Below are 23,545 nucleotides of genomic sequence, written 5' to 3'. Positions count from 1 at the left end.
TTTAATTTCTTGCCTACAATTCCAAGTGCTTGTCAGGGTGGGGGGTCCCCAGTTCAAATGTGATTATTTTGGGGGACCCCTGTTATACATTACAGACGCAAAGCAGTCTGTTATAGAGCTGTCACATTTTAGACCCCGTGCAGACGACAGCGGTCTCTAGAGAAAACGGCAACATTTTGTTGCGTTTTCACATTTGATCCTGCGTTCAGACAGACACACACAATGATTAAAACGATGTAGTGTGCATGCCATGTCGCTAAGTGGCGGTGACTGCGTTGCGTTTTCAACCCACAAAAATGTCGTCGTCAGCAGTGTCACGTTAGCACACCGACGTGGAAACTGAAATGCTGATTGCTGTGCACTGTCCCAGCTAAACAACTAAATACACAAATAAATACATGACTATATGAATAAATAAAATAAATTAAAGTTGTCGTAGGATCGGTCGCACAACAACAGGTTACATTTAAGACACTGAAGCTCTTCAAAGATATTGTGTAAATAAGTGATGGTGGTAGATATCGCATCGTAGGAGTTCTTCGAATGGCTCCATTCCAACCAACGTGAGACACATGAAGCCAGACGTCCCAATTGGCTCTATTGTGAACAGCAGCCATATTGGAAAGAAATTGGGCCTCTTCCTTTCTTCCTTCACAGGTGTTACCAATGATACTGATTAAGGCTCTGTTCCATTCTGGTCAAACAGAGTCAGGGTGCTGATATTGTTGCATGTTGACTCACTGGAAACACTCTGCTACACCAGTGGGTCTCAAAGTGGGGTACAAGGACCCTCACGGTTCCTTGAGGGGGTTCCAAACGTGTGTTATCACTGGTAACACCTGTGAAGGAAGTAAGAGTAGAGGCCCAATTAATTTTGTTATCACTTGCTAACACTATTGTTATCATTGGTAAGACCCGTGAAGGAAGTAATGGTTCCTATTGTACACTCTCTGAGTTATGGTATCCTTGAAATTAAAACGTCTGTTATCACTGGTAGGTACCTGTGAGGAAAGTAAGGAAGAGGGGCGATTTCTTTCCAACTGCTGTGCATAGAGCCAATACTCAACGTCATGCCTCCTCTGTCCTCCATAGGATGCATCAAGTGTATCCTTGTCTCCTTTGTGGAGTTATTATTTTTTTCATCAGAATGTGTGACTTTTTTCCTCCCCCACATTGACAACCCTCCGGGCTCCGCAGCGGTGGGATGATGTCATCAGCAGTCGCCGCCGCTTCAAAAGTGACGCTGGCTGAGCGAGGAGGAGCGTTGCCATTCCTTGAAGGCGTAGTATGTAACTTTGCCATGTGTGTTTGCATAACTTCAGTACACTTTGTGCCAATCATGTCCCTCTATAGCAGCGGTTTATCAGCCACTGGTGCAGTGTTTGTGGTGTTTACCTGTAGAAACACACCGTTCTCTCGCTGTATTTTGGTGTTTTCCCTGATTGCTTTGGTAGACGTTTTGGGGGGCGTTACCTTCCCAAAATTATTTTGGGGGGTCCCCAGATGATTAACTTAATGTGCAACATTGTTTTCTCACTCAGCAGTAAACAAACCAACATAAAGTTTAAGTGTATAGACTGTATCCACACATTTTTAAAGTGACAATTTAAGGACGTTTTAATACTCTAAAATGACAAATTAAACATTGGCCAAATTGTCAAATATTAGAGGCAGAAATTATGAAAATAGCCAATCTACATGCTCACTACGCCTCGCAACGCAAGGTGTTGTGAGTATGTAGATCGGCTATTTTCACAATAGAACCTTGTTATACAAAATGTAATGCCTCAACACTTAGTGCTCGTCAGGGTTGGGGGGTCCCCAGTTAGAATATGATTATTTTGGGGGTCGCAGCCTGAAAAGGTTGAGAACCACTGGCCTAAATCACAAGGCAATGTGATTCAAGTTCTGTCCATACTGTTTCCGACCACTGAACTTTTCGTCGAAAAGGTCCGGTTCAACAACAAAATGACGTCACTCGCAACTTCTAAAAAGCATTACCTCGAATTAGAGTTCGGAAAGCTGCATGTCGGAAAGTCGGAACTCTCTGACGAAAAGTTTGGTGGTTGGAGACAGTATGGACAGCCCTTTAGGCCAAAAAAAGAAAAAGAAAGTAAGTCACTAAATCCTGTAATAATTTGGCCTACAAGTCAAGTTTACAATTACATAAGTCAAAACTTAAATTGGCCAAAGTAATGTCAATCTACCTGGCGGACAGCGTGTCATATTTTTTAAACGATAAACACAAAAAGAACGGTTCTGGGCATACAAGGTTTCACCCGACAGCGACGATATAGTCTGCATTTTTTTTCTTTTTCTTTTTTTCAGTTTTCGGACAAATTGAAACACAGCGACACATGCCATTGTTTTAGCAAGGTGACGAAATGGGGACGTGGCTTATTTGGATGATCGTAACAACGCTCTCGCTCCCCTGAATCATCGTGTCTTGCGGTCCTCGGTGGCGGCGCTGTGGCCGGCCCCGGTGGCGTCCAGTCCGTCCAGTTTGAGGTGGCCTTGGCTGTAGCGTCGGATCAGCGCTCCGGGGAGCAGCGCCATGCAGGCGATGGCCAGCAGCTGGGCCAGCGTCCCCCACGAGAAGATGTCGTCCAGCGAGGAGATCTCCGACAGGATGGAGCCCGTGCGGACGCAGATGAAGTTGTACGGAGTCAGACCTGTAGTAGGGATGGGACGATAATTGTTATCGTGGAGAATTCAATTTATCATGAAATTGTCCTCCGTCATGCACTGGGATCAATTCACCTTTTGTTTGCCCAGATGCTTATAGTCGGTATTGTTTGGTCCTGATGATTTTTAGGTTTACCTGTGATCCTAGATTACCATTTCTATGGATTTGATGTATGACCTTGTGTTTGCCATGCTTAAAGGTTCCTCTTTATTTATTTCATCAGAATTCAGAATATGAAAAGCACTCTAAAATGTAGGCGTGGTTATCTGTTGTTGTGGGGCGAGGGGGCGGAGTTGAGCATGCATATCATTATATTTTGAAACTAGCCACAGAGATGTCCGCAGTGAAAATGCGAATTTCGAAAACAAAACTTAAAACTAGCCGTTGCAGGTGTAAAAATGATAAAGATTCCATAACTTCATGGCATATTTACTGGTAAAAATGTAGTCTTTTACAAACAAGCTGTCAGAGATTTTATCCATGGTTTAACTTTCTCCACCCGTGCTCTGTGGAGACTTTTACAGCATGTCCTGCTGTCTAATCCGCTGGGACAACCGGAGTGATCCGAGCGCTTGTAGCACTGTTCAACATGACTTCTTTCCCCCCGCTCAAACAAACACAGTGTGTGTGTGTGTGTGTGTGGTGATGACAGTTCCCGCACACACACGTTCACATGCGTGTACCTGCACTACAAGCTCACAACGCATCGTGGACGTGACGCGTTGTGAGCTTTTAAATCGTCTGTTTTCCATGTGCGCTTCCATAAGTTTACTTGTAACAGAGTGTTTCTACATTGCAGTATTGATACATTTACTTAAGTAAAACATTTGAGTACGTTTTCCACCACTGAGTCAGATGAACAGGCCACGGTTGGGGACCGAAACGGCTGTCAGCAGCAGCCTCATAGCAGCGTTCTATCACAGCTGAGAGTGTTAAAAAAAACAGGAAACACACTACACAGTGTAACCGCGGACAGTGTGCTCTACTCTCTGGTCAGCAATGCAAAGTACAGTGAAACCACACCCCACATATACAAATCTATATGAAACAAACAAATATTAATTAGATATGCCTACGTCACCTCGCAGAAATCAAACAGAGTGAGCAAATAAGTAATGAGTAGCGACTAATATTTATTTTCTACAAAAAAAAATGGAAGTACACAGAAACAGCATAAAGTTCTGAATCCACAAGCCTATGGGCAAATTGAACCATATCATTTCTCCCTATCACAAGTGACTCACTGATATGATATATATTTATAGAAAAGGTGATTTTGGGTTTCATGCACCTTTAATGTAAATCACTCAGGATTAACTGCTAAATGGCTAAATTGTAAATTGCGCATGCGAGAGCGCGTGTACCTATGAGAACAGAGAAGAAGAACATGGGCAGGGGGATGTTGAGGATGGGGGAGGTGATGTTCAGGAACCAGTTAGGAGTCATGGGAAAGAATCTCAGAAAGAGCAGGAAAAAGAACAGACTGCTGCGATTCTCCTCCACCTGACGGAGAGATGGAGAGAGAGCCAGACAGGGGGATAATTTCAGGGGGAAAAAAACACGATACTGTGGCAATAACATAGCTCTGGTCCATAGCGTTAGAGGAGATCTCCTTAACGCTATGTTACTCTACATCCGCTCCGGCCAGGGCAAAACCGGCCCAGCCTCTTGTTTGGTTCAAAAATAAAAACTGTTTTGGTACTCACCAAAACAACAGGTATCTGTGGCGAGTTGAAAGCTTACTCTACTTAGTGGACGTAGTCTGATCCCCCCACCACACCCCTAAAATACATTTCTAGGGCAAAATGAAAAATAATCCACCGGATGGAGACTCCATTTCTTCTATTTTTTTACTATTTGTCCTCGCCATCACAGGGCCAACTCACTACTGCCGCGCAGGTCAGGGGACCGTATTAACAGAGCATTGCTCTCTTTAGGTGTTATTCAGCTCTGCAACGTTGGAAGCGCTGTTTCGTAAAAAGTCTTCAACCAGGAAGAGTGTCTCTGTCCGGTAGATTATTTTTCATTTTGCCCTAGAAATGTATTTTAGGCGTGTGGTGGGGGGCCCAGACTGCGTCCACTAAGTAGAGTAAGCTTTCAACTCGCCACTGATACCTTTGCACGCATGCACACACACACACACACAAGCAAGCACGCACACACACACACACACACACACACACACACACACACACACACACACACACACACACACACACACACACACACACACACACACACACACACACACACACACATACCTTTCTCTGCAGCATGTCCACCTTTTCGGGGAACAGCTGAACGACGTACTTCTTTCCGAAGGTGGCGGACAGCAGGTAGCAGAAGGTGGAGCCAGTGGTTGCTAGGAGACAGGCCAACGCCAAGCCTTCCCACGGGCCGAAGATAGCGCCAGCTAACATGTTCTGTAGAGTAGAAATACTGACTTTAATTACCGGTACTTGCTGTAGAGTAGAAATGCTCACTTTGTTTACTTATTGTAGAGTAGAAATACTCACCTTAATTCAGTCAGTATCCTGTCAGTATCAAGTCAGTATCACGGTCAGTATCATGTCAGGTAATGCCAGTATCATGTCAGTATCATAGTCAATATCCTGCCAGTATCATGGTCAGTATCATATCAGTATCATGGTCAATATCAGGGCAGTATCATGGTCAGTATTATGGTCAGTATCATGTCAGTATCATGACAGTATCATGGTCAGTATCATGGTCAGTATCATGGTCAATATGTCAGTATCATGGTCAATATCATGTCAGTATCACGGTCAGTATCATGGTCAGTATCATAGTTAGTATAATGACAGTATCATAGTCAATATCCTGCCAGTATCATGGTCAGTATCATATCAGTATCATGTTGGTATCATGACAAAATCATGCCAGTATCATGCCAGTACTATTTCAGTATCATGGTCAATATCATGTCAGCAGTATCATGGTTAGTATCATGGTCAGTATCATGTCAGTATCATGTTCTGTATCATGGTCAGTATCATGTCAGTATCATGGTCTATATCATGTCAGTATCATAGCAGTATCATGGTCAGTATCATGTTGGTATCATGACAAAATCATGCCAGTATCATGGTCAGTATCATGTCTGTACTATTTCAGTATCATGGTCAATATCATGTCAGTAGTTTATTGTTTATTGAATGGATCCCCATTAGCTGATGCCTGAGCGACAGCTAGTCTTCCTGGGGTCCATGGTTAGTATCATGGTCAGTATCATGTCAGTATAATGACAGTATCATGTCAGTATCATGGCCAGTATCATGGTCAAGATCATGTTAGTATAATTTACAGTCTGCTCAGGGACTACAGAAGACAATTAGCTTCTGGCTAACTATGGCCCATTTACACTGATGTTAAAGCTGAGGTGTTGATTAATGTGTTTTGTCCCTGATAAATAAATATAAAAAGAATAAGTATCATGTCTGTATCATGTCAATATCATGGTCAGTATCATGGCCAGTATCATGGTCAGTATCATGCCATGATATATCATGGTATCACGGTCAATATCATATCAGTATAATGTCAGTATCATGGTCAGTATCATGTCTTTTTTTTATTAGCTTGGATTCTCCATCGATGACGTCACTGGTGTGGGTTTCTGAACTGTGTGCGCGTGTGCGTGTGTGCGTGTACCAGGAAGGAGGATCCAGGTATAGCGAAGCTCTGCTTGTACAGGTAGGCGCTACAGAACAGCACCAGGACGTAGGCGTGGTGCTCAGTCTTATAAACCTTCAACATGTCCGCCAGCTCCCTGAGCTCGTCCAGGTCAGACGGGAAATGCAGCCTGCACACACACACACACACACACACACACACACACACACACACACACACACACACACACACACACACACACAAAATGGTAAATGGTGCATTTATATAGCCCCTTTATCCAAGGCTCTTTACAGAGATTGTGCATTACATTCACCCATTCACACACACATTCATACACCGATGGTGGAGGAAACCAAGCAAGGCACCAACATGCTCACCGGGAGCAACTAGGGGTTCAGAGTCTTGTTCAGACTCTTCGACACTAACTCTGGGGGAGCCCGGGATCGAACTGGGAACCCTTCGGGAACCGTCCGTGTTCTATTGACGGCTTCTCTACCCCTGAGCCACTGCCACGCACGCACACACGCACGCACGCACACACACACACACACTCACACTCTTTGGAATCTTTTCGTAAATGCCCCTTGGAAGAAAAAATATAACACTGACATCAACCAGGGGTAATTGAGTTCAGGAAACCTGGAAAAAATAGAGACTTTTAAAAATGGCTTATTTAAAACAGGCCTGGAAAACCAACTTTCATGAGACCAAAAGGGGAGGTAAATATCATGTAACACATAGAAAGTCCCCCCCCCCCCTGCCTTTTCTACTCTTGTGTTACATTTGTGATGACAGTGTTTTGGTGTTATTTTGGATGCTATGGTGATGAATTGAATATACAGTAGGACCTCAATGGAAACAAGGACTTTTTTGTGTAAATCCTTTTAGACCATGTGTATGACTGTACTCTGTATGCTGTTTACATTTCTGTCTAATAGAATATTCAATCAATCAATCAATCAAACAGATCTCGAGGGGTCCCTAACTATCAATAGTTTTGATCTAAACGCAGAGTTGAGGGGGAGCGGGGGAAACTGATTACAGAGGAGTGTGTGCGTGTGTGTGTGTGTGTGTGTGTGTGTGTGTGTGGGGGGGGGTAACACGATCTACTTGATTGAAGGACAGAAATAGTTTGCTTGACTGGCTCTGCACTCCTTCGCACACACACACACACAGACACACACACACACACACCCACACACACGCACACATGCAGACACACGCCCGCAACTTAATATTTTACACCTGCTCTTGAAAAACACCCTGGAAGATACACAACTTAAAATACACACAACATGCACAGCTAGCTACTATAAAAATAAAGACAACACATACCCGACTTCAAGTACGGTACCAATACACAACTTCCTGTAAAATGATTCTTTCTCATAACCACACCCACACACAAGCGCACGCACACCCACACAGAGCGTGTGTGTCTGTGTGTGTGTGTGTGTGTGTGTGTGTGTGTGTGTGTGTGTGTGTGTGAATGTGTAAGGAGGGAAATATTCCAGGGAGGGCTTTGATTTCGCTTACACATAACCCTGTGAGGACCACACACACACACACACACACACACACACACACACACACACACACACACACACACACACACACACACACACACACACACACACACACACACACACACACACACACACACACACACAGAGTCAGGGTGCTGCTGATATGTGTCTACACCAATATACCTCATTTCAAGCCATCTTCGTCTGTATGTACTGTATACCTCGCATGTTGATACCTCGATGAAGGTAAATGTTCGATATATTGCCCAGCCTTACTTCCCACCACCACGAAGGTTGTGGTATTGAATCCACCATGGTGAAACCGGTGTTGTCTGGTGTCTATGCTATGCGAACACAATGGGTCCGTGTTCGTGAGAGGGGAGCCGGGCAGGGAGGGTGATAATCATAGATATAAAAAGCTAGATACCTCATCCACTGCTGCAGTTCATTGGAGCGATGTTCAACTGGAGGCCAGACGTCTGCAAAAACTGAGGGAACGCTGCCAGTCAAAGTGACAGAACATAAACAGTATGTTCCACTGTTTATGTTGACATTCATCCCATGGAGGGACGCTTTTGTCAGGGGGAGCTGGCCAGAGCTCTTATTGCTCCCTTTGAACTGCAAAGGGGTTGTGCACTGAGGTAATTGATTGGGCCATAAAAGTGTCAAGTGCTCATTAGTGATATCTCTAATCAAAGCCTCAAAGACAACTACATGTTTGATACCTGTCATCGAGGAGAGGGGGAGGGGGGATGTGTTTGTATACACATAGGCTTGCCTGTAGTTCCCCTTTAATTATTTTACCGCCATTCATATATTTCTATAAGGATCTAAGGATGTCTTTTAATGCCAAAAAAGTGGCTTACCTTTGCGATTTTATAAAAGAATATCCATCCATTATCTCCAACCACAATTTTTTGTAAAAGACCAGCGTATCCCTCATCGTGTTGTGAAAAAAGAAAAAAGAAAAAACAACAACAAAGTTGAACGGGCGCTTCCGTTCCAATGAACAAGGCTGAGGTTTGTCCTTCGGTTGCACCAGTTGTAGACATAGAAATGGAGAAACTAGATCCAGGCATAGAAATGGAGGAAAGTGATGCCACCACCATTGTTGTTTATGTGCGCTCCAGATTTGAGACATAGCATTACGGGAGCTGCTGCTACTGTACACACCCATGCCACCCCTCATCTGCTTACAGCTAGTGCTCAGACAGGTAAAAGAACGAACGCTCGTTATGGCGCAGACTCAGAGGATAAAAGAACAAGCTTTCATTCGGTGGCAAGAGAGTTAACAATATTACTGGACAGAAGACTCTGTTTGTCTTTTACAACAGTGATATACTGTACATTTCGAAAGACGGGAATTCTCCGCATATTTTATGTCACGAATAAACGTGTAAGTACACAAGTAAACGTGTAATATCAGACCACCAATCCAACACTTGTGTGATGAAAATATATGCCAGAACTGTATATCAGAAAAGTAACAGCATGCCACCACTACTGAAATCAAGGTCTGCTAAACGTAATCCTGGAAGGTAGCATAAATTGTCAAGCGCCTGCAAGCTGAGGGGGGCCTGACCATTTTACTGAAACGCAAAGGAAATTCCATACTCACGCACATGTATGTGTGTGTGTGTGTGTGTGTGTGTGTGTGTGTGTGTGTGTGTGTGTGTGTGTGTGTGCACGTGACGTGTATGTGCTGATCTAAAGCCCCTTTTCCACTGACATGGCACAACACAACAACACTCCACACCGCCCACTTGTGCCAGGACCTGGGTAGAGTGGTGTGAAAGTGGTAATGTAAAAAGTATGTTTAGTACTTTTTAGTACTAAACGTGGTACTAAAAAGTGTCCATTCCAGAGTAGGTCTGAGATAGGCCAAACAGGGCCAAACACTTCATAATGACTGATCACTCACTGACTTTTCATTTAGACCACCAGGATATAGACCACAGGATATAGACCACCATGATAATAGATTCTATTGTGTTATAACCACTATTATAATCTATTATAGTGTATTATAGTTATCATAGTAATACATTAATACTTTATAGTGTATTATAATCACAGTTATAATCCATTATAGTGTATTATAATTAGGATAGTTGTAATACAAATGTATATTGTATTATAATCACAGTTAAAATGGTCAATTTGTTTCTTACTGAAAAGTCGAAAAGGGGCTTAAGTGTGGAGGCAAGGGCTGTAGGTTGTCGTGCCCTCAAGTGCCTTGCAGGTCAGACACACACACACACACACACACACACACACACACACACACACACACACACACACACACACACACACACACACACACACACACACACACACACACACACACACACACACACACACACGTTAGCAATCAGGATGCCCACAAGTATCATATCCTAGACCTAGGGTGTGTTCATGCCATAACTTGCTGATTCGTGACATTCACACGCTCACGCTCGTGCGCGCGCGCACACACACACACACACACACACACACACACACACACACACACACACACACACACACACACACACACACACACACACACACACACACACACACACACACACACACACACACACACACACACACACACATTGGGAGGGTCACGTCATTCATATTTCAACCTCTTGGACTCTATCATCACATTCTATCATCAAAACAACCTCACACTTGCCTCTCTGGCACTGGCACACTGCAAAATGCCCTTTAAGCGCACGCAGGCACGCAAGTACCGGTGTGTGTGTGTGTGTGTGCGCGCGCGCACGCACACACACACACACACACACACACACACACACACACACACACACACACACACACACACACACACACACACACACACACACACAGTACAACTGTAGATTACAAGGAGTAATGTGATCATGTCAAACTGTACCTTATGTGACCTGGCATGACCCCCATGAGAGAGGAGAGGAGAGGAGAGGAGAGGAGAGGAGAGGAGAGGAGAGGAGAGGAGAGGAGAGGAGAGGAGAGGAGAGGAGACTGTACACACAGAAAACTATTGCACTGGGGTGTCCATTATTCTGAATGCCCCCCCCCCCCCCCCCCAAAAGGACACTCACTCTGGCCGACCACCAATCAATCAATAAATAAATAAATAATAATAATAAATTGCCTATTACATATTACATGAATATTCATCCAGGAAGGGAAAACTGTGTGCACTCATTCAGAGCAGCAGCAAAGATGAGCCTCAGCAAGCGCTGAAAAGTTGATGCAGAGAACTGGCACCTTAACCCAAAATGGACGGATGCTTTCGCTTTCCTTTTACCACCTCGTGCCAAGTGAAATACCGCTATGTTTAATTTGCCAGAAAACAGTGTCAGTTGATAAGAACGACAATATAAGGGAGCCAATTGACATTAATGTTGTCATTCTATCAACTGGCCCCTCTCCATTTTTGTAATGAGGTGCAGCTATTTGAGTATCCCTGCTCTAAGGACATTAAACTCAAATGTTTACTCAACAGTGCTTTATACATTGTATGTATTTATTTCAAGTTAAAGCAGCACAGTGTGACTTTCCTCTTCAACCCCAGATTTGAACCCGATTTCGCAAATGCAGACATTTTTACCATTGAGCTAATAGAGCCTGCCTGCTTGCTCAGGGGGTAAAATGCAGATCCTGTGTCTAGGTGAGACATGGCCTTTGACACGATCTAAATAGAAGTCTCAATAGAAGAGCAGGGAGACAAATAACCCTAAAGTTGTACTGTATTAACAACTAGAATGATGCAATTGGATATTGCAGGTGTGGTTGCCGTGACGCGATTCAAACTTGCAAATGAATTTCGTCTTACCGTTTGAATTTTCCCCATTCAAGTCAATGGGTAAAAATTAATTCACTAATACACTAATATAACTAGGCCTAATAAAAACTAATAGCCTACTAATAGATCTCTGTGTCAGTCAGTCATTCACGACTGTAGGCCCAAACAAAATGTCTCCCTAAGATGTCATAGGCTTAATTTATCTCTAGAATGTAATAACAACCAGAACTGCATTCTGTCGAGGTGCACAAGTAGGCCATGTATGGCCTACGTGTGCGCCAGCAGAGTGCGCCATGAGGTGCTCTCACCACTGGCATCACCACTCACTGGTGATGCCAGTGACATCACATCGCCAGGATTGCTGGTCCCTCATTGGCCTTCAATGATGACGTTGCCAGAAATGCTGGTCCCTGATTGGGCTACAGGCTTAACACAGACACCAACATAACGACACAAATGCATGCGAACGCAGCACTTGCACGCTCTGCTGGCGCAAGTAATAATAAAGATGCAATTGGAAATTGCAAGTGTGGTTGCCGACGTAACTATATTCTGCAGCAAGCTAACTGTCATGTGAAGCCAGACCAATCATCAAGCTTGACCAATTGATTCCCTATTGATTCCCACTCCCACTGATTCCCTATCCCATTGATTCCCTATGAAGGTAAAAACCCATTCACAAAAAAACGCTTATCTAGAAGAAGAAGAATAAATAAAGTTTCCCCAGGACTATAGTGTGTTGCCCTATCAGGCAACCACACTAATATCTATCTATATGCGAGAAGTCTCTGCGTGTGTGTCTGTCTGTCTGTCTGTCTGTCTGTCTGTCTGTCTGTCTGTCTGTCTGTCTGTGTGTGTGTCTGTAATCCGTGTATCTCGAGAACCGTTCGTCCCACCGGCTTCAGATTCGGCACGCGCGTTCCCCGCTGCGGCACGGAGTGCAGTGCCGGGTCTCGACCCGACCCGACGCGCGGTTTTCCCGAACCGGCGCGAAACGTTCGGAATATCCTTATGCGGGGTTGATTGTTGACATCAGGCTGTTCCGGAGGAAATCGGCGAAAGCTCTGACTCATTGTGACATCACTTCATAAAAGGCTCTGACATCACGTACGCCACATGAGTCAACAAAAAATCTCTGTGAGTGTGTATGTATGTATGTAATCCGCGTATCTCGAGAACCGTTCGTCCCACGGGCACGCGCGTTCTCCATATATGGGCATAAAATGAATGCCCCCATATATGGGCATAAAATGGATTGCAGACAGACAGATACAGATATCTCCATATATGGACATAAATGGACAGAGGCAAACAGATGGTCAAAGATCTCCATATATGGGCATAAAATGGACGCAGACAGACAGATACAGATATCTCCATATATGGGCATAAATGGACACAGGCAAACAGATGTTCAAAACGGGTCCTATGACAACAGGTATAATGAGGTTTGCATTAAAGGGGGAACCGGCACTGTGTCTGCAACACAGTTGGAGGCACAGACAGATACTCCATATATGGGCATAAAATGGACGCAGATAGACAGATATCGACAGACAGACAGATACAGATATCTCCATATATGGGCATAAATGGACACAGGCAGACAGATGGTCAAAACGGGTCCTATGAAAACAGGTATAATGGGGTTTGCATTAAAGGGCGGGGCATTCATTCCCTATTTACATTGTTCCGAGTTGGCCAGGTCGCCGACTAGACGCTGGGCCGCCCGAAGGGCGGCCCAGCTTCTAGTAATATTAATAGTAATAACAACAACAATAGAATATCAGCCTCGACATGATCATCTTTGTTATATTTCTTTCTCACTCGTTCACAATTGTGACTAGACCTGCATCCTACATTTGATAAAAAGCCAATTTTTAGATGAAATGGAACACTTTCACTCCCAAACCGTTTCAGAGTGTCTGAATCCTATCTGTTGATAGGCTATTTTTAAAGTGAAAATGTTTTACTCAATCTTTGCTTAAAGGAGTAGTTCACCCCCAAAATGACTTTTTTTCTATTGATTACTCATGCCATGGAGAGTAGAGTTCAATAATATTTTTAGTTTTTTGTCACATTCCTAAGACATAAATGTGATAACAATAAATTTACCCCCATTCATTTCGGATGGTGACCCGTTTCGAAACGGGTCACCATCCGGAATCAATGGGGGTAAATTTACTCAAATCAAATTTTTGTCTTAGGAATGTGACAAAAACCAAAAGATATTATTGAACTCTACTCTCCATGGCATGAGTAATCAATAGAAAAAAAGTCATTTTGGGGGTGAACTACTCCTTTAATCTGGAGGCCCTTTGATTGATTGATTGATTGATTGCCTGTAGGGTCATTTACATGAAAAGATAAGTTTGAGAAGAACCAACCACTGACTGACCTGCAATGGTGTAAAGTAACTACTCAAGTAGGCCTACATTAATACCAGACTTTTACATTGCAGTAGGCCTATTGATACTTTTACTTAAAACGTGTCAGTAGGCCACTGATCATTCTGGGGGGGCTCCTTGCCTCCTTCACACACAAGTTTGAGAACCAACCTTAACCGACTGACCTGTACTCCTTCACGCCCCGACCAGGGTCCTTCTGGCCGGTCTGCGGTGCCGCCGCTTGTCGGTCCTCCTCCTGACCCGCTGGTTCCGCTGTCTCCGCGTGAACATACTGTTCATACTGTTCTGGTGCCGGCGGTAGGAAGGCGGACAGCAGGTAGAGGTAGAACGTCGCCGCTGCCACCACGGCGAACAGCCCCGCTATGGAGCGCATAACTGCGTCCCCCCCGAGTGGTGGTTGGTCGGGTCCGGTCGGCGGACACCGGGGTGTGAACTCTCAGTCCCTCCCCGGGTCCCGATGACTCCCACGGCACCGCGGCTAAACTTTCACCACTGCTGCCGCTCCGCTCACAGACAGACAGACGGGTCTGGGAGATCATGGAATATGACAACGAAAAAGTAAACGTTCAGTGGCAGCGCGCAGCCTACTTGGTACAGCCTACATGACCGCTGCTGGCACGCTGACAAGACAGGGACGCATGGGTGGTCGACGACAACGACAACAACCGCACGCTTTAGAAACTTTTTTGGCAGCTGTATACAGAGTGTAAAAGTATAATTCTTGACGTTTTAGTGACGGCGTTCAAACCGGGATCATAGATAACTTGAAGTTCTAGATAAGATCGTAAGTCTAAGCAATGTTTTCACCGTAGAATAGAAACCTTAGAGGTAATATAAATAGAGAAACTCACACAAACAAACTGCACGACACTTGTATCCTGAGTTCCTTCCTGACGGTAATATTAATATGTAGCCGTTTCTGTTGTGATACAGTTATCACCACCAGAGCCAGAGGGCAGCATGGGACAGAGAAAGAGATTCACGACATTGCTCCATTCCTACCGGATAAAATGTTGACCTGGTTTGATATAGATGTGAATATTCTACTGTATTTTCTTTGCTCTGTGCACACACACACACACACGCACACGCGCGCACACACACACACACACACACACACACACACACACACACACACACACACACACACACACACACACACACACACACACACACACACACACACACGTTAGCAATCAGGATGCCCACAAGTATCATATCCTAGACCTAGGGTGTGTTCATGCCATAACTTGCTGATTCGTGACATTCACACGCTCACGCTCGTGCGCGCGCGCGCGCACACACACACACACACACACACACACACACACACACACACACACACACACACACACACACACACACACACACACACACACATTGGGAGGGTCACGTCATTCATATTTCAACCTCTTGGACTCTATCATCACATTCTATCATCAAAACAACCTCACACTTGCCTCTCTGGCACTGGCACACTGCAAAATGCCCTTTAAGCGCACGCAGGCACGCAAGTACCGGTGTGTGTGTGTGTGTGCGCGCGCGCACACACACACACACACACACACACACACACACACACACACACACACACACACACACACACACACACACACACACACACACACACAGTACAACTGTAGATTACAAGGAGTAATGTGATCATGTCAAACTGTACCTTATGTGACCTGGCATGACCCCCATGAGAGAGGAGAGGAGAGGAGAGGAGAGGAGAGGAGACTGTACACACAGAAAACTATTGCACTGGGGTGTCCATTATTCTGAATGCCCCCCCCCCCCCCCCCCCAAAAGGACACTCACTCTGGCCGACCACCAATCAATCAATAAATAAATAAATAATAATAATAAATTGCCTATTACATATTACATGAATATTCATCCAGGAAGGGAAAACTGTGTGCACTCATTCAGAGCAGCAGCAAAGATGAGCCTCAGCAAGCGCTGAAAAGTTGATGCAGAGAACTGGCACCTTAACCCAAAATGGACGGATGCTTTCGCTTTCCTTTTACCACCTCGTGCCAAGTGAAATACCGCTATGTTTAATTTGCCAGAAAACAGTGTCAGTTGATAAGAACGACAATATAAGGGAGCCAATTGACATTAATGTTGTCATTCTATCAACTGGCCCCTCTCCATTTTTGTAATGAGGTGCAGCTATTTGAGTATCCCTGCTCTAAGGACATTAAACTCAAATGTTTACTCAACAGTGCTTTATACATTGTATGTATTTATTTCAAGTTAAAGCAGCACAGTGTGACTTTCCTCTTCAACCCCAGATTTGAACCCGATTTCGCAAATGCAGACATTTTTACCATTGAGCTAATAGAGCCTGCCTGCTTGCTCAGGGGGTAAAATGCAGATCCTGTGTCTAGGTGAGACATGGCCTTTGACACGATCTAAATAGAAGTCTCAATAGAAGAGCAGGGAGACAAATAACCCTAAAGTTGTACTGTATTAACAACTAGAATGATGCAATTGGATATTGCAGGTGTGGTTGCCGTGACGCGATTCAAACTTGCAAATGAATTTCGTCTTACCGTTTGAATTTTCCCCATTCAAGTCAATGGGTAAAAATTAATTCACTAATACACTAATATAACTAGGCCTAATAAAAACTAATAGCCTACTAATAGATCTCTGTGTCAGTCAGTCATTCACGACTGTAGGCCCAAACAAAATGTCTCCCTAAGATGTCATAGGCTTAATTTATCTCTAGAATGTAATAACAACCAGAACTGCATTCTGTCGAGGTGCACAAGTAGGCCATGTATGGCCTACGTGTGCGCCAGCAGAGTGCGCCATGAGGTGCTCTCACCACTGGCATCACCACTCACTGGTGATGCCAGTGACATCACATCGCCAGGATTGCTGGTCCCTCATTGGCCTTCAATGATGACGTTGCCAGAAATGCTGGTCCCTGATTGGGCTACAGGCTTAACACAGACACCAACATAACGACACAAATGCATGCGAACGCAGCACTTGCACGCTCTGCTGGCGCAAGTAATAATAAAGATGCAATTGGAAATTGCAAGTGTGGTTGCCGACGTAACTATATTCTGCAGCAAGCTAACTGTCATGTGAAGCCAGACCAATCATCAAGCTTGACCAATTGATTCCCTATTGATTCCCACTCCCACTGATTCCCTATCCCATTGATTCCCTATGAAGGTAAAAACCCATTCACAAAAAAACGCTTATCTAGAAGAAGAAGAATAAATAAAGTTTCCCCAGGACTATAGTGTGTTGCCCTATCAGGCAACCACACTAATATCTATCTATATGCGAGAAGTCTCTGCGTGTGTGTCTGTCTGTCTGTCTGTCTGTCTGTCTGTCTGTCTGTCTGTCTGTCTGTCTGTGTGTGTGTCTGTAATCCGTGTATCTCGAGAACCGTTCGTCCCACCGGCTTCAGATTCGGCACGCGCGTTCCCCGCTGCGGCACGGAGTGCAGTGCCGGGTCTCGACCCGACCCGACGCGCGGTTTTCCCGAACCGGCGCGAAACGTTCGGAATATCCTTATGCGGGGTTGATTGTTGACATCAGGCTGTTCCGGAGGAAATCGGCGAAAGCTCTGACTCATTGTGACATCACTTCATAAAAGGCTCTGACATCACGTACGCCACATGAGTCAACAAAAAATCTCTGTGAGTGTGTATGTATGTATGTAATCCGCGTATCTCGAGAACCGTTCGTCCCACGGGCACGCGCGTTCTCCATATATGGGCATAAAATGAATGCCCCCATATATGGGCATAAAATGGATTGCAGACAGACAGATACAGATATCTCCATATATGGACATACATGGACAGAGGCAAACAGATGGTCAAAGATCTCCATATATGGGCATAAAATGGACGCAGACAGACAGATACAGATATCTCCATATATGGGCATAAATGGACACAGGCAAACAGATGTTCAAAACGGGTCCTATGACAACAGGTATAATGAGGTTTGCATTAAAGGGGGAACCGGCACTGTGTCTGCAACACAGTTGGAGGCACAGACAGATACTCCATATATGGGCATAAAATGGACGCAGATAGACAGATATCGACAGACAGACAGATACAGATATCTCCATATATGGGCATAAATGGACACAGGCAGACAGATGGTCAAAACGGGTCCTATGAAAACAGGTATAATGGGGTTTGCATTAAAGGGCGGGGCATTCATTCCCTATTTACATTGTTCCGAGTTGGCCAGGTCGCCGACTAGACGCTGGGCCGCCCGAAGGGCGGCCCAGCTTCTAGTAATATTAATAGTAATAACAACAACAATAGAATATCAGCCTCGACATGATCATCTTTGTTATATTTCTTTCTCACTCGTTCACAATTGTGACTAGACCTGCATCCTACATTTGATAAAAAGCCAATTTTTAGATGAAATGGAACACTTTCACTCCCAAACCGTTTCAGAGTGTCTGAATCCTATCTGTTGATAGGCTATTTTTAAAGTGAAAATGTTTTACTCAATCTTTGCTTAAAGGAGTAGTTCACCCCCAAAATGACTTTTTTTCTATTGATTACTCATGCCATGGAGAGTAGAGTTCAATAATATTTTTAGTTTTTTGTCACATTCCTAAGACATAAATGTGATAACAATAAATTTACCCCCATTCATTTCGGATGGTGACCCGTTTCGAAACGGGTCACCATCCGGAATCAATGGGGGTAAATTTACTCAAATCAAATTTTTGTCTTAGGAATGTGACAAAAACCAAAAGATATTATTGAACTCTACTCTCCATGGCATGAGTAATCAATAGAAAAAAAGTCATTTTGGGGGTGAACTACTCCTTTAATCTGGAGGCCCTTTGATTGATTGATTGATTGATTGCCTGTAGGGTCATTTACATGAAAAGATAAGTTTGAGAAGAACCAACCACTGACTGACCTGCAATGGTGTAAAGTAACTACTCAAGTAGGCCTACATTAATACCAGACTTTTACATTGCAGTAGGCCTATTGATACTTTTACTTAAAACGTGTCAGTAGGCCACTGATCATTCTGGGGGGGCTCCTTGCCTCCTTCACACACAAGTTTGAGAACCAACCTTAACCGACTGACCTGTACTCCTTCACGCCCCGACCAGGGTCCTTCTGGCCGGTCTGCGGTGCCGCCGCTTGTCGGTCCTCCTCCTGACCCGCTGGTTCCGCTGTCTCCGCGTGAACATACTGTTCATACTGTTCTGGTGCCGGCGGTAGGAAGGCGGACAGCAGGTAGAGGTAGAACGTCGCCGCTGCCACCACGGCGAACAGCCCCGCTATGGAGCGCATAACTGCGTCCCCCCCGAGTGGTGGTTGGTCGGGTCCGGTCGGCGGACACCGGGGTGTGAACTCTCAGTCCCTCCCCGGGTCCCGATGACTCCCACGGCACCGCGGCTAAACTTTCACCACTGCTGCCGCTCCGCTCACAGACAGACAGACGGGTCTGGGAGATCATGGAATATGACAACGAAAAAGTAAACGTTCAGTGGCAGCGCGCAGCCTACTTGGTACAGCCTACATGACCGCTGCTGGCACGCTGACAAGACAGGGACGCATGGGTGGTCGACGACAACGACAACAACCGCACGCTTTAGAAACTTTTTTGGCAGCTGTATACAGAGTGTAAAAGTATAATTCTTGACGTTTTAGTGACGGCGTTCAAACCGGGATCATAGATAACTTGAAGTTCTAGATAAGATCGTAAGTCTAAGCAATGTTTTCACCGTAGAATAGAAACCTTAGAGGTAATATAAATAGAGAAACTCACACAAACAAACTGCACGACACTTGTATCCTGAGTTCCTTCCTGACGGTAATATTAATATGTAGCCGTTTCTGTTGTGATACAGTTATCACCACCAGAGCCAGAGGGCAGCATGGGACAGAGAAAGAGATTCACGACATTGCTCCATTCCTACCGGATAAAATGTTGACCTGGTTTGATATAGATGTGAATATTCTACTGTATTTTCTTTGCTCTGTGCACACACACACACACACACGCACACGCGCACACACACACACACACACACACACACACACACACACACACATATATACACACACACACACACACACACATATATATACATATATATACACACACACACACACACACACACACACACACACACACACACACACATACACATACACACACACACACACACACACACACACACACACATATATACATACATATATATACACACACACACACACACACACACACACAAACTGGGCAATTTATGTCACATCAGATGACAAAAACAGGCTACCTCCAAAAGCCCCTTCTCCACTACAGGTCCGAAACAGAACTAAGAACTTTCAAGTTCTGCTTAAGTTTCCATATTAACCAGACCTAACTGCGGGGGATATTTTTAAACCAAATATCCCCCGGATCAAAATGACCCGAACAGAACGAATCTGAACAGAACTTAAGGGTTAAGCTCACTGACGGCCCCCTCAGCCATTGAGTCCTGCCGCCGGGCCTGCCATGTAGGCCTACACATTGCTGGAACAATGGCCTTACCACAAATCAAATTTGTACTGTTGGTAAACACAATTCGATAAAAACACAGTTCAAAATATCAGTTCAAAATATCCCAACTACCCTTTTATAGACCTACCCAGATCGAAAGTCCATATTTGGGCAACGGTTTGTTCAACATCTGTGCTACGTCACGCCCCAAGAAATATGGCGTATATCGACATAACTCTATATAGCTATATGCATCCAACAGAATGGTGCAATTAAGACCAAGTTGTGTCAGAATTATGTCTATATCCAAGACTTTGAATTGGGAATAGGGATTCATAGTTAGATACCTATTAGCTTAACACTTCTATTAAGCCATGGGGCGACCTGAGGCGGACGAAACAATGGGTTCACAGGTGGACGTTGACAGAACAATGACCCTACAGGCCATGAGCACCGCCAAGCTCCAGCAGCGGCTCCAGCGAACGGACGAGGACATTGCGGTGATCGAGCGGCAGTTCCTCCGCATGGACAAGAGCCTCCTGAGGCTGCACAGGCGGTGGGAGAAGAAGCGGACCGAGGTTGACGCCCTCCAGAGGAGCGTGGCCGACAAGAAGAGCGCCCTGGACCGCCTCCAGGAGAAGACCTTGCGGTGCCTCCGCGCCCTTTACCCACCACCGCACCTGAGACCCTGGAGGGCGGACGGGCCGGACGGAGACTTGCTGAGCGACCTCGACAAGGACCTGTCGAAGATAGACGAGTATTTGGAGAACGTGAGACAAAGCAACGCGGAGGAAATAGAGGACGGACATTTGGCGGGAGTGGACGAAGGTCCGGCTGGAATTGAGAAATGTCCGGCGAAAAAGGCTCACGAGTGAGGGGTTTATGGAACCAAATGGACTCTTACGGGTCTGTAACTCTTGAGTGTGTACACTACAAATGGAAGCAAATTGTCCCTTTAATCCACAGGTTTCACGGTGTAGATTTGTGGTCTTTGACGTAATGTAAAAAGGAAAGTATTTTGCATGAAACAGGCTACCATAAAAGTGCAACTGTTCTGTTGACGTTTTGGTGTAGAATGCTCACAATAGGCTTGAAAGACTGTAAAACTGCTATCATGAACACACACACGCGCGCGCCCACACTGTTTCGTAGGAACAGTATTTCTATATTATTATTAGCTTATTTTTTACATGCTGGATAATGGACAGTTCAACAGTTGAACATCACATGCATGCTCTCATTCTCCAAACCCATTCTAAACCAACCCTATGACTGCCTATTGAAATGCCATTCACACATACTATATCACTGTTTATTTGTTACGTGAAATGAGATGATTTGTAAAGGACGTTTGCCACCCCAAGGTTGCTGTGAGTGCATGAGGTCCCTCAGTGTTCTTTCCACGCACTCAACATTAAAGCGGTCAACACTGATATCTAGTCCCCAATTATCAAGTTGCTCCATTTATGTGAAAGGTCTATGATGTCTGACATTATACAATGACCTTTATGCCCATATATGGAGATACCTGATGTCATCAATAGTCACACTTGCACATTTGAGTGATGTCAGTGTGATGTAAAACGGTGTGCCCATATATGGAGTATATATGGATCTGTATCTCTCAGTCCTTGTCCCCTTTTATGGGCATATTGGTTGGATCGGCGGTTCTACTTTGAAAAGAATATGTTTTGTACAACTGTACACCATGCAAGTACAGTAACAGCAGGGGGGAAAGCTAAAAACTTAGGCAAAGATCTGAGCTATCTGTGTGCGAAAGTTGGAGTCTGTAGAACCAACCATGTGCTGTGAGTAGTTGGGGTGGTGGGACGTTTGCCAAATATGGAAAGTAGTTCAACCAATGTTGGAGTGGCGGGATCGGAATGGAGAGCGCACACCCATTGGGGTCACCAACATCTGTATGGTCCTTGGGAGAGCATGATTGTGTTCATCAAGTTTCATGGAAATCCTCCCATTCCTTTTTGAGATTTTGTGTGCATGTGGAACTTTTGGCCAAAGAGTGGCGCTAGAGTAAAGGCCACGGTCACAGAAAGCAGTAGGGTTCATCCTTTGAGATCATTAAAGAAGACATAAAATTCCATGGTAATAAACCAATAATTTAGGCAATTAGCGGTTCTTATGCAGGCACAACATGCAAGGTTGGAGTACGTTTCATGAACCCTGATGAGGGTGCTAAGAAATGATGTAACATTGCCACTGAGCATGAATGTGCATTGGATTTGAATAATCACCGTGTACAAATTTGGGTCTAATGGTTAAGACAATGGGAACACCAAAACCAATAGGGCTCATCTAGGAAGAATGAATGTCCAGTGCAATTCAGCCTATAGGTTTTGGAATATTTTGTTTGGGACTGAAGAGGGACTGTTAGATGGACAATTGCTCACTTAATTTAATTATTAAGTGAGCAATTTTTGCGACGGTGGCAGGGAAGAACTGGAAGCAACATCAGGCAGAACCAGACTCTAGGTTGGGTGGCCATCTGCCTTGACCACAGATAATAAAATGGTACCTAGTGGGTACTTAGCTCTGGCCCATAGTGTTAGAAGGAGATCTCCTTAAAGGACCATTTCACCTCTGGGACAACCAGATTTTATTTTATTGTTGTTTGGGACACGATCAACACAATCCGAGTGATGCTTTACAGCATGCTACAAAGCATCATATGATGCTTTGTACCATGCTGAAATACTAAAATATCTAAAAACACAGATTGAACACAAAAAATAACTCTCGTGTTGATCATGTCCCAAACAACAATAAAATAAGATCTGGTTGTCCCAGAGGTGAAATGGTCCTTTAACTCCTTCTAACGCTATGGACCAGAGCTAGCGGGTACCTAGTTGTTCATAATGCTACAGCAACAGCACAATAGTTAACTGTTCCTCCGTAGAACTCGGATAGATTGCTGATGAATACAATTTTGACATGATCAAGATTTGTTGCTAGATTTTTA

At 44.6% G+C, this 23,545-nt stretch overlaps 1 protein-coding gene across 1 annotated transcript; it reads right to left on the bottom strand.

Moving 5' to 3' along the window:
- Nucleotides 1–2,436: 2,436 nt before the first annotated feature.
- On the bottom strand, nt 2,437–14,440 carry tmem41ab (transmembrane protein 41ab; the record flags this gene model as incomplete). Its single annotated transcript, XM_080740633.1, has 5 exons — nt 2,437–2,672; nt 4,051–4,189; nt 4,948–5,109; nt 6,359–6,509; nt 14,232–14,440. The coding sequence occupies 5 exons, from the start codon at nt 14,438–14,440 to the stop codon at nt 2,437–2,439; spliced, it is 897 nt and encodes a 298-aa protein (XP_080596759.1).
- Nucleotides 14,441–23,545: the final 9,105 nt, after the last annotated feature.

The sequence above is a fragment of the Nannobrachium achirus genome, assembly GCF_963921795.1.
Source record: "Nannobrachium achirus genome assembly, chromosome: 13".
NCBI classification, from domain to species: Eukaryota; Metazoa; Chordata; class Actinopteri; order Myctophiformes; family Myctophidae; genus Nannobrachium; species Nannobrachium achirus.
Note: the sequence above shows the minus strand (reverse complement) of the source record. Positions and strands in the feature narration are given on the sequence as shown.